Below are 13,357 nucleotides of genomic sequence, written 5' to 3' on the forward strand. Positions count from 1 at the left end.
CTCTTAGGAATCACCTGGGACCCCAAAACCTCCCATTGGAACCACAAGGACATCATATCACCCTTTACAACCACTGGGACCTATGTATGTGCACCATCATTCTCCTCACGGTATTGTTTTGTGCTACGACTTGTGACACATTTTCTAAAACATTTGAAGGATTACATGGGTGGGGTGGGGTGGGGTGGGGGGGGGATGAGGCAATTTGGGCACCTGTACAACACAAATTCTAATAGTCTGAATATGAAGAATCCACTTAACAAGGATTGAATTACTATGGGAAAATCAAACACTCTATTTCAACTCCTGTAACATACCAATCTGTTTTTAATATGAGGGCAAGACATATCCTGTTTATCATATTGGGACATGATCACCTTCCGATGGGCTTGTCAATACGGTCGGAATTTTCTTGAAGCCTTCATTAGGGTTATTCTCTTCTTGTCCTCTTCGAACTTCTTACGGAGCTGTGCCAGATCTAGAAAATATGAAGGATTAATATTAGTAAGTGTTATTGTATAGTGGTACAGTATCTTCCATTATTCTACAGCATAAATTAAATTGATTTTGAATGAATACAGTCGTTTGTTTACATCAATAGAATATTGACTGACATGTAAGGATGACTGATGCATTCTAATACTATGAATACAAGTTAATTTTTTTTTAAGATACCGGTACAGAGAAAAATAAAGCAAAATTGCCCATACTGTATTATCATTTCACCATTTATCAACTTACCAGCCATTTAGGTGGTTGGTCTGGTTTTTGTTACTTTGTTATGACCTACAGTATATGGCGACCTGTGGTGTAATGGTCAGAAAATGGCGCCCTGTGGTGTAATGGTCAGCATGCTCGCCTTGCAAGCGAGCAGACCCTGGTTCGATCCCCGGGCAGGGTGAAACTATGGGCAAGTTTCTTTATGCCATTTGCCTCTGTCTTTCCAGCAGTAATTGGGAACCCGGATCTCAATCGATTTGCGGATCGTATTCCGAGGTAATGGTTAGCTAGTGCAGTTGGCGAGTTGTCCGGTCTTCTCGGACTATTCCTTGACACTGGGTCATGCAACTCGTTAACTTAGGGTGTGGTCGTTGTGATGGCGACAGCTTCTACACCTTAAACAAATTCACGCCAAGGTGGCCCTTGGGCCAGCCATCCTTGTTACACGTGGGGCAACACAAACAAGAAAACAACAACTTCTAGATACTCACGGTCCATCTTGGCTTGTCTGTGTTGGAAGGTGTAGAAGTTCACTAATTGATGCTTCTTCTTTTTCTTCTTTTTCTTTTTGAGTTCATCGACCTTCTCCAACTGAGGCTTCTTCTTCTTCCTGAAATTGTCATAAAACAAAAGTGTGAAAGAGAGAGAAAGAGAGATTATCTATGTTTCCTACCCCAAGTGCTGTACTGTATTCCTTTCACATTTAGACTGTTGGGTTCCCTCCCCATAATACTGACTCTGGGAAGCCATGCTTAAAATGGTCATGTTAAAAGCCTGCATCAGTACCTTCAGCATTAGCTACCGTTAGTCACCATTATAAGCTTCTCCCAGTGATATATTTCTGGTTATGTACCATTAAGTGATATTGAGGCCAACAGATGTAATAAGACATGAAGTGAACTAGAGGTCATTAAAGTATAATACGGAATATGAGGTGAACCTCTGCATCAATATAGCCAGAGAAAAAAATAATAAATGAGAGAAGAGAGAATTAGTTTATGGCTCACCAAGAACACTGTACAGTACAAGGGCTACTCAGAGCCAATGAGAGCAGAATTATATTGGTAGCCCAACTAATACTGGTAACTATATTTATAAAACAGTCATGTGTTGTAGCTTCAGACAGAGACCGGAGTGGTAGACCAAATACTCACACTGATGTAACTGTGACCCAGCCCTCGTCATCTGGCTCCTGTTGGGCCGCCGCTCGCTCTTCTGCGCGCTTCTTATCATATTCCTCAATTAGAGCTTTGATTTCTTCACTTAGTTTTGCATTTTTGACAAACTGTTCATTGTACTCTTGATGCCATTCTGGGAAAATTATATATTTTGATTAGAAAAACATATACTGTACTGTACTCTTTAAGCTTTATTTATTTAAAGTTCTATACACTCTGGCAACATTGGCAAAAACCATTGTTAAAATACATTGTATTTTTTATTTAATGCTATTCTGGTGGTTTTAATAAGTTTTAAATATTTGTTACCCATTTTATAACTTTTTAATATGCTATTATTTTATAAACATTATATTCAGGATGATCTAGCAATCATTTATACTCTTTTGTCTTTTCCACCTCAAAAAATTACTGTACAAAGGCCAAATTTGAAAAACACAAGATAAGATCAGTCACCCAAACTCAACCTACATGCTTAAAGACAAAAACTAAGTTTAAGTAAATCTTAATGCATGGAAAAACTATTCTATTTTTACAGTTGAAAGTTTTAAAGAATTAAATTAAATACAGTTGGAGAGAAAGAGAGAGAGAGAGAGATGGACAGTGGCAATTTGGCTTCCCTGGACCCATATAATACATGATCTAAACACATTAGAATCATCAGGAAGGTGTAATTATATTCTACATAGTTAACCTGGAAGGCTGAAACAATTTACCAACAATAAGTGTGTACAGGTATTAGAATTTAAGCTAAAGTTGTCAACACTTTTTTATTCGGTTTACTAAGGGATAAATGTGCTGCTGATGGGTAAGGCTGAGTTGTGCGGGGAAAAAAATTCTAGTCAATGACATGTAAAAATAGTATTACAGTATTAATTAAAACAGTATTATAGATATTTACATTTACTGAAATGAAGGCAATAGATATGTAAAAGTTAAAGAAGCACCTCCCAACAGGTATAAAAGATCATGATGAAGTTATGGGCGACTACAAGAGATAAATGAAGGTACAGTACTTCTCCCTTGTGCCATCCTATTTACAATATGAGAATTACCCCTGAACAGAAAATGATATATACTCCTTACTCTGCACTCCAGTTAAGACAGGATGTTCCTTCGTTGACAACACCAGTACTGTGGAGGGAGGGACAGATAGCGTTTTCTTGATAGCAGAAGGATGTGAAAATACCACATAAGCCACTTTGAAACCCTGAGGAGAATATCACACACTGTAATATACGTATTCACTGAGAGGAAATTGATAACTGAAGCTATACTTGTATTCAACCCCAAACACATAGAGATACTGTGGTTAATCTCTTCTGTACCTCATGAAGACTAGGAACCCCAGCTTATTCACCTGATGATTAAACACCTTAATGCTTGAATGGGTGACTTTGTGAGGTAAAATAAGTAAACATTCATCAAAGGTCTGGATACCATCTAGGTAAAACACTCCACTTCACTATCCTCAACATTACTATAACCAGGCACTGTACTATTAATATAAATACAACCAAATATTTAAATGTTTATTCAGCTAAGAAAGATCTATCAACACTCCACTTTTACACCAGCAAACACTCCAACTTTAAAATCCTACACTGATACAACAGCCACAATCCAGCCAATCCCAGAACTACCATAACCAACAGCACGTACTGACCTGGATGGGCGGTATGAGGGAGAAGTGCGGGTATTTGGCCACCTGGGGAGGTCCTGATGATGGCTTCTTATGGAAAAATACATCCACGACCTTCCCATACACTGAGAACAACCTCTTGAAGGCTTCCTGTAGATAAAGTTCAAAATGACCATAATAATATTAATTTCATATAGATGCTTCCCTGTTTTATGTGGATAATACTTAAATTATATAATAAAGTATAAATATAGCATAAATAATTAGTGAGCAGACATGGGACAACAAGCAGTAACACAATACAAACTATAAACAATAAAGTGTAGCTAACGTGAATTAACGTTAATTAATAAGTGTCCAATTCTAACAAACAGACATAAATGCATATTATTATTATAAACTTTACAAAAAGGACATTTTTAAGCAATTATTACTAGAGGATAATATTTAAGAAGAATATAAAAAACATACATATATTTAATGTCATTCATTTGCAAAAAATTTGTGAAATATACCATCTTATAAAATCAAAAGAAACATTTCATTGAATATGTTTAAATAATGAGCATTTTCTACAATGGAGTACCTACAGCACTGCCTGATGATGACTTCTCAAAGGAGCAAATTCCTGTTTTTTGGAAGCCAAACAGGAAGGCATGGGTTACCTTTAACAACTATCAACAGTGGTTTGTGTCAAGTGTCTGTCCTCTGGTGTAGCAGTATTGTGAGGAAAACACTTCAAGTCCTCAGTACTACTCCTCCCTGACAACGCCCCAAATCACCATGAAAATTTCGACACTCTACTCACTTCAGTGAATTCTTAAACCTAAACTTACCTTCGTGCAGTACGGCGGGACATTCACCACAAAAAGTGTACGTTCAACAGGTTTAGCAGCATTGAACGTGCGTACTGAGTGCTGTTTCCATAACAACTGGTGGATCCCTTTACTCTCCTCCTTGAACTTGAGTCCCACAACTGTAAGACAAGACAATGTGTAATTACCACTTACAGTAAGAGGACGTACCTTACACACCCTGCAGTGCATCAGAGGAAGTAGGGTACCTGGTGAAACACTGTACTGCTCTGTGTCATGGTGGAATGCTCATATATCCCACTGTAGTTGTAATGTACTGTATATATTCACCGATAAGTAAGAAACAAATAACACAAAGAATCTGGGAACACTAAATATATGTGATAATACCTTTAAAGCCCTGCACGCTGCTCACCCCGTCCACCGACATGTTTATTTACATTTGAGAAGATGCGTTCACTATTACACTAAATTTTTACACACTTCGGCTCAATATGAACTAATTTCTTTAATTTAATTCCTAATTTGTTCATAAATTTAAATTTACAATAATAATAATAATAATAATAATTGAATAATACAATTTAAATATTGTATGCTTCTATTATTTGACTTGCCCTCTTCACCACTAATCATCATACTAGTAATGGATATATATATTACTTTCTTCAAGATTTAAGCTTTTTTACCATATTTTATAACAACAAATTTAAACCTAGCAGTTACAGATTTCAACATACACATTCATTACCATTTTCTTTTTGCAAACATGAATTTTAAGAAACTGATCGTATTTATCAACCAAGTTTTATACACCATTTATATAAAAATAAAACTTAATTATGTATATTTATTTAAATTTGGTTACTAATTAATAATATATCAACTATAAAAAAATATATATTTATTTAATCTCGTATCCCATAACAACAAGACAGCCGTAGCCCCCAGTGTTGCGTCAATGTCAACAAACTCTCCGTCATCAACCACTGCAATAACCATGTTGCTCTACTTAATACGGGCAACCGGGGCTATTTTCCCAATTTATGTGGGATATTTAACAAAACTTGGGTCATCCTTGTTTTCTTATCATCCATTCTTCATGACAGTGGCTGTGAGTTTGTCTGTATTGTACACTTATATTTAAAGGTCACTCAAGCCCTTTAAAGTCATGGTGATTAAACTATCTTGCTATTTAGTTTTCTTGTATTTTGATGTCTTGGAGTAGAAGTTGGTGTTCTATTGGTATTTTAGGGTAATTTTAGTGCAGTAAATTGGATATGAATGTTTTAATATTCTTGGTGTATGAATAATCCAAGAGTGATAATTATATACGTGACTGATATTGTAAGTGGTTGGAATACAGTGGGAGTTTAATATACATGTGTGAATTTTTTATAGATCGAATGTATTTACTGTATATGATAAATTAATTCTCAGGATAATACAGGGAAATAATGTATCAAGCTTCTCAATTAGTTTTCTTCACTTTTCTTCCATGATTTATTAACAGGGTACTATCTTATTTATCTGCATAAAAAAATGGCACTGTTCAGTTCACAGGTCTGATGACGGAAGCCGTGTTCATGTTCTCCGAGGCCAGTCTGGCGGCAGGAAGACGTCACAGCACCAAGATAACGGCTCATTGGTTTGTGTTGTTGCTGGTTGCTGTGGCTCACTCCCTCGGTTTTGCATCTATCTACATTAACAAGGAGCTCAATAATAAGCCTCATTTTACATCGTGGCACGGTAGCGTAGGACTCGTCACGTCGGTGTTACTCTGGGCACAGCTGAGTGTTGGAGTATTTGCCAAGTATCCCAGAATACTGAGCCGAGTCATGCAAGCAAGGACGGTAAAGGCCAATCACGGACTGTTTGGCATGGTGGTTTTTTCTGCGGGCATGATAACAATAGCCCTTGGACTGTGGAGCACCTGGTTTCAAAATAATGCTTCACAGGTAGTCATCTATTCTGCCTTAGTTTTACATATTTCTTTGATGTTTATAGTTTGTAAGAAATTTATTAAAAAGTATGCTTGACTGTCTTTAAAACAAGGAACTACAGTGAAGTACATTACTGCCAAAATAACTTTTTAATCAATATGGCCGTAGGTTTTTAATTTTATAATAACCATTTTTTATATAAACATAAATTACTTGTACAGGCATATTAAACACAATGATGAATGGGACCAATGTATCATCTACTGTACAAATATATATTCCGTAATATTTCCTGTAGTTAGAAAATTTATCATGTTGAAATTTGGTTGCAGATGTAGCTACAGTATTATTGATGATGAAATTATATAAAGTAGATATATTTTTATATTGTATAGTTGGAACAATCAGCTGTGCTGTGAACTTTTATAGAGGAACAGAGATAAGATCATAAGATTGGTTCCTCCAGCTTATTTCACCTGATGATTACACACCTTAATGCTACCTTGGGTTGGGGGTTAACTTAGGTCAGCATCAGGGTGGTTAATCTTACGGTGAAATAAGTGAGTACAGTATCAGGTTATTCCACCAAACTCTCTTCATAACCTAGAGATTTCTACTTCAACAATACACTTCTACTGTCAACTGGTATGGGTGTATCTCCTCAGCAGGGTGTTCTCTTTCCTAGTACTGTACACTCGCCTAATGAGAATGTCTGTGAGCACCAAAACTGTATTGTTAAACTGTTTTTTTATTTTTGTGTGTAGGTTGGTGTCACTTGGTGTAATATATTTGCAGTGCTTCTTAACACAGTGGATGACAAAAACTGCTTGTTTTTTCTTATGTCATCACTGATATTCAAACTTTAAATACATTTATTAGATTAAATTCAATTAAATGATTAAATGATGAGTCATGTATTACATACATTTACTGCTAAAACTTTGGACTGTTTGCAGCTAAGCTTAAACATATTCAGATTATTATTGTCAAAAATACTTTGCTGTTACCAGTAGCATATTTTGTTAGTTGTGTGTGATGTTTTGTGAATGCTATATTATGTGGTATTTCCTTTATGCTTTAAGCTACTCTGTGGGATGCAGTTATAGCATTAAGTTGGTGAACTATTTTAAAAGTTCAGAGGTGCTTAACTTGTACAAACTTTAGTCATATACAGTATATATTGTAGTTTAAACTGTGTGTGGTGTACTCTCGTCTTTACTGAACCATGAAAGGTCCTGGTTTCTCCTGTCAAGTGTAATGATGTACACTCATTCCAAAAAGTATCTTTACGATATTGTGTGAGACAATGCGACACAACGGACGAAGGATATTGACAACCCTACCGAGACAACAGGAGCCACAGTGTTCATTTTGAGATTCGTCAGATCCTGGATTCTTCTGTTGGTTAGTTAGACTTTACCAAAATTTGAATACACCTTTCTTACTTAAAAGAATATCCATTTTCTAATACATAGGCATACGTGTTACTTAAAGAATATTCAGATTCTTCTACAATATCATTCATTATAAGCAAGGAGAATTTTGTACAAGTAAATTTATTGTCTTGTGTTTTGTGCCCAAATGTAACAAGTGTCTGCTCTGATTACTGTATTTTTATTATAGACTAAACAATTTGAACTTTTGTGTACAAGGTATTAGGTAACTTGGGGTACTTGTCTATGATGTAGACTATTGAGTTAAACAAGCAAGTGACCTGTGATTATTGTCATTTTAATATGGTAGGGTCACTCATAGTAGACCCACTTAGCATGACGTCAAACAAACTGGTGCAGCAGCTTGTTTAAGAATACAGAGGACAGATTCAGGTCATGTGAGGCCAGTAATATTCAAGTTTTTAGAGGACCATAACTCACTACAGAGACCTGACTGAGATCATCTCTACGTGAGGCCAGTGAAATATATTTGTTTTTATTATGAACAATAATTCATACTGATTTTTAATAAATTTTTATGATTTAGTAAATTATTTTGATAACCCTATAATATTAGCAAAAATTGACTGAACTGACTGTATCCAGTATTATATCCAAGTTCACTAATGTCATATAATCTTAGGAAAAATATCTGGCAAGGTTACCATAAATTATAGTACAGTATGTAAAAGGTCAGATTCATTATAAAACATGGCATCATCTATAATCAAAGTTTAATGAAACCTGAACATCCCAAAATCCTGTAAGGCATGATTGACAATGACCCAAAATGAAGGAATTTATGCAATACAGTACAATTAAAAAAGTTACATGCTATGTAACCACTTTGTTCAATAATGCAGAGGAAGACTATGCAGTACAGTACAGTACAGTATTACAATCAATTAAAATAGTAAAACTGCATAGGAGGTTTCATTATCATGCTTATGTTAATTAAGCAGATTTGACATCAATAAGACATGTGTCTGGTCACATCCAATACAGTACAGGCAGGCCTGTATTTACAATAAGCCTGTGTTCCTGAAAACCTTGTCATGAACTGAATAATTGTAAATCAAGGTGTATTTATGCATTGATTTTCATTATAATTTAGGAGATGCACAAGAAATTAACTCCTTGGGGTGCATGATATGAATTTTTGCCAGGACCCTATTAGTATATGCGGGGAAGCTTTCATAACATGAAAGGGAGATTGTAATTTAGGAAATTTGTATGAACAAATTTTTGGATCTCGAACGTTTATATAGTGAGTGATACCTGTATTAAAATCAAACAGTTGTAAATTGGGGAACTGTATACCTGTACAGTTCACTAAAAAAGCCACCGTATATGTGCAGCCATTATCATCTGTACTGCACTACGAAAGCAAAGACTTGAGACTCATAAAATAACAACCACTGGTCATGTTGATAATAAAGGGAGAAAACTTGCAGTACCAAACATCACTGTAACTGTGGGACTAAACTTACACTGTTATTCAAGAAATCAAACCTAATTACATATACTATTTAAACATTTTTACATACAGTCTAACAGCAACTTAAACATACATTTTTTTCTTCTTGAAGATATCTGAAAGAAAAAAAAATGATATAAAAACTGGGTACTGTGTATCATATCTAACATAATAATAATACAGGGTGTTCCATATAAAGGGATCCGTTAGGTTAGGAAATAAGAACATTTTCAAACGAGTAAATTAATAAATTCTATTATTTCTTATCTGTACTTAACACTAACCCTACCCAGTTTGGTTCCATGCACACAGAACACCCTGTAGAGTACTGAGTATGGATAATGTACATAATACCACTGTGAAACAAAAGGTAAATGCCTAAGTGAATATAGATACAGTACAGTACCACCACTCTAGAATCTTGTAAACTCAAGTCAAGCGATGTTGGGAACCAAACAACAACCTGATGATGTTACTGATCTAACCTAACCAAACCTCATGACAACAGTACTTAATTTTATTTGAAATATGAGCTAATAATGGTCTACAATGGCCCACTGCTTCACTAAGTAAACGGGTGACGATAAGCCACAGAATAATCATTAAACTAAGATACTGTTAATAACATTATACTTACACAGTCAGAGAACATTTTGGACAGAAATTTCCTCCACAGAAATGACAGGATCTCATGCAGGAGTCACACAGCTTACACTCACAGTAAGTACAAGGTGGCCGAGGAACAGACGACACAGCTCCACAGCTGACACATGAACTAGGTGTGTCTGGCTGGGGTGTCACTCTCTGTGTGGGGGTAAAATCATTCTTACAATAAGAAGCTAGCTGGTAATAAACTTTGTTTACAAATTTTAATTGAAGTATACCAGTAAAATTTTCACAAACATAAAAGACACTTACATCTGTATTATGAAAAGATTTACTTCAACCCTCTGAGTCCACTATGCACTGGAATATATCCTACCTTCCCACCCATGGAGATTATTAAGGTAAGTATGATAACATCCCTTACAAGGGGTGATAGTAGTCACCAGAGAAGCTGGCACTACTGTACAGTACTGGGTCACTGTCTTCCTTGTTCCTTCATATTCAAATATTTTGGTCAATCCTGATATTCCAAAGGTACAATACAGCACCATCCATTTCTTTTAATTCAATTTGGTAAGATGGAGTTTGCTGAAGAAGCATAATTGATACTTTCCTTCTGATTTCATTATACAGTCAATAAAGTTAGATATAAGTTAAGGCACATTCAAGCCAAATTTAATCTTATCCTAAAATTTCACCTTATGATTTGTTTATTTCACCAATTTTGTTGCTAAAAAGCCTGGACTGGACTCCTTTAACCCCTTCACTACGGGAACACCACATGCAATATTTTATTTGGCTAAAGCCCGACTATTTTATTCAACTCAGAAGGGAACCCATACAATAGGAGTTAGACCACTTCAAAATAGACAATACAGGGTACAAGAACACATCATTATCACCTAATATTATTCCCTTTAATTTGTCTAGTTACAACATAACAGTATTTAGGTTTTAGGCAAGATGTGTTAAAGTATAAGCCCATGTTGACTGACCTGTGATGTTGGGAGAGACCTGACTAGAGTTCCACTACTGGTGAGGACCATCTGGTGGAGGTTGGGGCAGCTGCTGTTATTCATCTGTTTGGTGGGACTGGTGTCCATCTTCTCCACAGCATTGTTGTTCGTCACATTTTTAGCTCCACAATACAAAAGGTTTAATGTTCGATCTGAAATAAGGAATTCTATAAATAAAGATACAAACGTTTACCTTCAAAGTTTTACCCCTAAAATACCGAAGTCTCAATTATTAACAAACCATGGTAGAGGTGACTTACCAGTACTAACCGTTGGTTGGTTTGGTATTCTTATCGTTTCGGGGATTCTGAGATCTTAAATATATGTATTTTTTTAATTAGTAGTCCAGACAAATCTAAGACACTTTTCTTCTGTAGCATTTTGGCCGCACATAAATACTTTCAGAGAAACTCGCACCACATTTTTGGAAAATAATTTTTTTTTCATTTATGGTTGATGTTAACACCGTCCCGGAGAGTTCTTGTGTGTTCGTGTGTTGGTAATTAGGTTGAATTACGCATTTGCTAGAGTCTGACACATGTGCAGTTGTTCTTTGCAAGAATCTGACACATTCATTGGTGGGTACGATTTTGGATCAACCAATCACAACTTGGTATAGGCCCTCCCGCTGCGACCCCTTGAATTTGAATTTATTTCCAAGATGTCTCCCTTGTGCAATGGCTGTGAAGTAGATTACTTCCAAGCCATCGCAAGATTTTACGTTGAGTTTTACAGTAAGGACTGCGAGACATTGAAATTTCTCCAGGAACATGGTGTGATGCAAATTGAGGTTAAGTGCATGAACTGTAACCAGCCCTGTAGCTATCAAGCTGACAAACACCTTTGGTACTGTGGAAGGAAAATTGCCATCTGGAAGTAAAAAAATGGAAGTGTAATTATAAAGCGTCACACTAAAAAGGAACATTTTTATACGGTGTACATCTGGAGCCATGGAAAAATTATTTCATTTGTTAATCATTGGCTCCAGAAGGTACGGGACCAGTCTTCTGAGTCTAATTAAGGTAGGCACTACTGATTCCAAAACTTAAAATCCAAAAATTGCTGGACAACTGTAATGCTTATTTTACATAGGGGTTAGGTTAGGTTTTGCGAGGCTTGGGGGGGATTAGCAGTAGAAATGAAGGTCAGGTTCGTTCAAAAAACATAAAAAAGTCTCGAAAAAACATTATTTCAACTTCAAAAAACTTTGAAAAACCCAAAAATTTTCGATTTTTTCTCGATTTTCTCTTAAATTAATCATGAGCGTGCAAGATGCCATAGAAGAAAACTGTCTTGAAATCATCTAAACTACTGATTGTATCTGTACATTAAAAACCGCTGGATCCCCAAAACGATAATTTTACCGGTTAGTTTTGCCAGTTTCAAAAGATAGTTTGAACAATTTTCATCCAAAATGACATGTGGTTGGCCAATACAACATATCGGTACACTGGCAGCTTTATACTTTCACTGCTTTACTTTATACAGGGCACGTATTTTATTTCTTTCACATTGCAATCGGGTGAAATAAGCTGTGGGGACTATTCTGCATGTGACCCAAGTTATCCTTATCGTTCACATCAGTCCAGAATGTACAGGTAAAATAATAAGCCAAACCAACTATTATTCAGACAACACAACGTACCATACACTGCCTTCATCTTGTCTCTCCTCATTACCCCGCACTCCACCTCCTTCTCTCCTATGTGGACCTTCATCAGTGGGCTCAATGACTCCTCGAATGGACAAGGTCTTTTGGGCATCTTAGCTTGATTATATTTATAGTTTGGAGAAGGAAAGTCACTCACAGTCCCGCCAATACCCAACAGTCTGTGTTTACAACCTGAAGATGGAGGAGACGGGGCTATGTATATTTTTACGTTATTAATTATGTAACAATTATAACTTATTAAACTGCTATTAAAAATCTCATCATAACAGATTCATTAGTAAAGAAAAACATACAATAAAATAAAGTACACTAAATTATATATAATTTTTATTTTGCACCAATAATACAAAATAGCCAAGCTATCCCCAAAAAGATTCATTTTCTTTTATTTCATAACAGAAAATGGATGTAAACAAACAGTCTCATGAATGGGGGACTTAAATGATCTCCAGAGAGTTTAAATACGGAGATTAAAAGACTTTGAATGAGATTAAATGCAGAAGTTAAATGATTTTGAATGAGATTAAAGATCTTATCGTAGTATTAAAGAGACCAACCGAGTATCACTTTAATTAAATGGCTAACAATAACAATAACAATAACAATAATAATAATAATAATAATAATAATATAGGTCATTTGCGCGGGAAAAGTCAGAGAAGAAAAGTAACTTAGATTTGTTTGAAATGTTGATTGAAAAGAAAAATATTAAGATACGGTTAATTTTAATAATACTAGTAATAATAATAATAATAATAATAATAATAATAATAATAATAATAATAATAATAATAATAATAATAATAATAATAATAATAATAATATGCGTATTAATACCGTAATAATAATAAGAAT

The 13,357-nt window shown here is 35.3% G+C and overlaps 3 protein-coding genes and 1 non-coding gene across 4 annotated transcripts; 2 read left to right on the top strand and 2 right to left on the bottom strand.

Moving 5' to 3' along the window:
* Positions 1-297: 297 nt before the first annotated feature.
* On the bottom strand, positions 298-4,802 carry LOC121858619 (ribosomal RNA-processing protein 7 homolog A-like). Its single transcript, XM_042355137.1, has 7 exons — positions 4,746-4,802; positions 4,377-4,516; positions 3,565-3,690; positions 2,985-3,108; positions 1,875-2,031; positions 1,212-1,330; positions 298-478 (listed from the first exon to the last, which is right to left on the bottom strand). The coding sequence occupies exons 1-7, from the start codon at positions 4,783-4,785 to the stop codon at positions 393-395; spliced, it is 792 nt and encodes a 263-aa protein (XP_042211071.1). The 5' UTR covers positions 4,786-4,802; the 3' UTR covers positions 298-392.
* On the top strand, positions 829-902 carry Trnaa-ugc. The gene has a single exon. It is a non-coding gene; the product is annotated as a tRNA-Ala (tRNA).
* Positions 4,803-5,299: 497 nt separating the features above from the next.
* On the top strand, positions 5,300-8,277 carry LOC121858620 (transmembrane reductase CYB561D2-like). Its single transcript, XM_042355138.1, has 2 exons — positions 5,300-5,469; positions 5,912-8,277. Exons 1-2 carry the CDS (start codon positions 5,317-5,319, stop codon positions 6,392-6,394), a joined length of 636 nt encoding a protein of 211 aa, XP_042211072.1. The 5' UTR covers positions 5,300-5,316; the 3' UTR covers positions 6,395-8,277.
* A 171-nt stretch (positions 8,278-8,448) lies between these two features.
* LOC121858621 (apoptosis regulatory protein Siva-like) lies at positions 8,449-12,677 on the bottom strand. The gene is made up of 4 exons (XM_042355139.1): positions 12,476-12,677; positions 10,810-10,982; positions 9,846-10,012; positions 8,449-9,324 (listed from the first exon to the last, which is right to left on the bottom strand). The coding sequence occupies exons 1-4, from the start codon at positions 12,591-12,593 to the stop codon at positions 9,282-9,284; spliced, it is 501 nt and encodes a 166-aa protein (XP_042211073.1). The 5' UTR covers positions 12,594-12,677; the 3' UTR covers positions 8,449-9,281.
* Between the last annotated feature and the right edge of the window lie 680 nt (positions 12,678-13,357).

The sequence above is a fragment of the Homarus americanus genome, unplaced genomic scaffold, assembly GCF_018991925.1.
Source record: "Homarus americanus isolate GMGI-L3 unplaced genomic scaffold, GMGI_Hamer_2.0 scaffold74, whole genome shotgun sequence".
NCBI classification, from domain to species: domain Eukaryota; kingdom Metazoa; phylum Arthropoda; class Malacostraca; order Decapoda; family Nephropidae; genus Homarus; species Homarus americanus.

Bases quoted from the DNA above. Each gene is read 5' to 3' on its own strand.
- LOC121858619 (XM_042355137.1), bottom strand. From the start codon at position 4,785: ATGTCGGTGGACGGGGTGAGCAGCGTGCAGGGCTTTAAAG. The intron at 4,517-4,745 runs GTATTATCACAT...CTTGTCTTACAG, and splicing joins CAGCGTGCAGGGCTTTAAAG to TTGTGGGACTCAAGTTCAAG. The intron at 3,691-4,376 runs GTAAGTTTAGGT...CTTTATCTACAG, and splicing joins TCCCGCCGTACTGCACGAAG to GAAGCCTTCAAGAGGTTGTT.
- LOC121858620 (XM_042355138.1), top strand. From the start codon at position 5,317: ATGTCAACAAACTCTCCGTCATCAACCACTGCAATAACCATGTTGCTC. The intron at 5,470-5,911 runs GTGAGTTTGTCT...GGCACTGTTCAG, and splicing joins CATTCTTCATGACAGTGGCT to TTCACAGGTCTGATGACGGA.
- LOC121858621 (XM_042355139.1), bottom strand. From the start codon at position 12,593: ATGCCCAAAAGACCTTGTCCATTCGAGGAGTCATTGAGCCCACTGATG. The intron at 10,983-12,475 runs GTACGTTGTGTT...TCCTTATTTCAG, and splicing joins CAAGATGAAGGCAGTGTATG to ATCGAACATTAAACCTTTTG. The intron at 9,325-9,845 runs GTAAGTATAATG...TTTTTCTTTCAG, and splicing joins CCAAAATGTTCTCTGACTGT to ATATCTTCAAGAAGAAAAAA.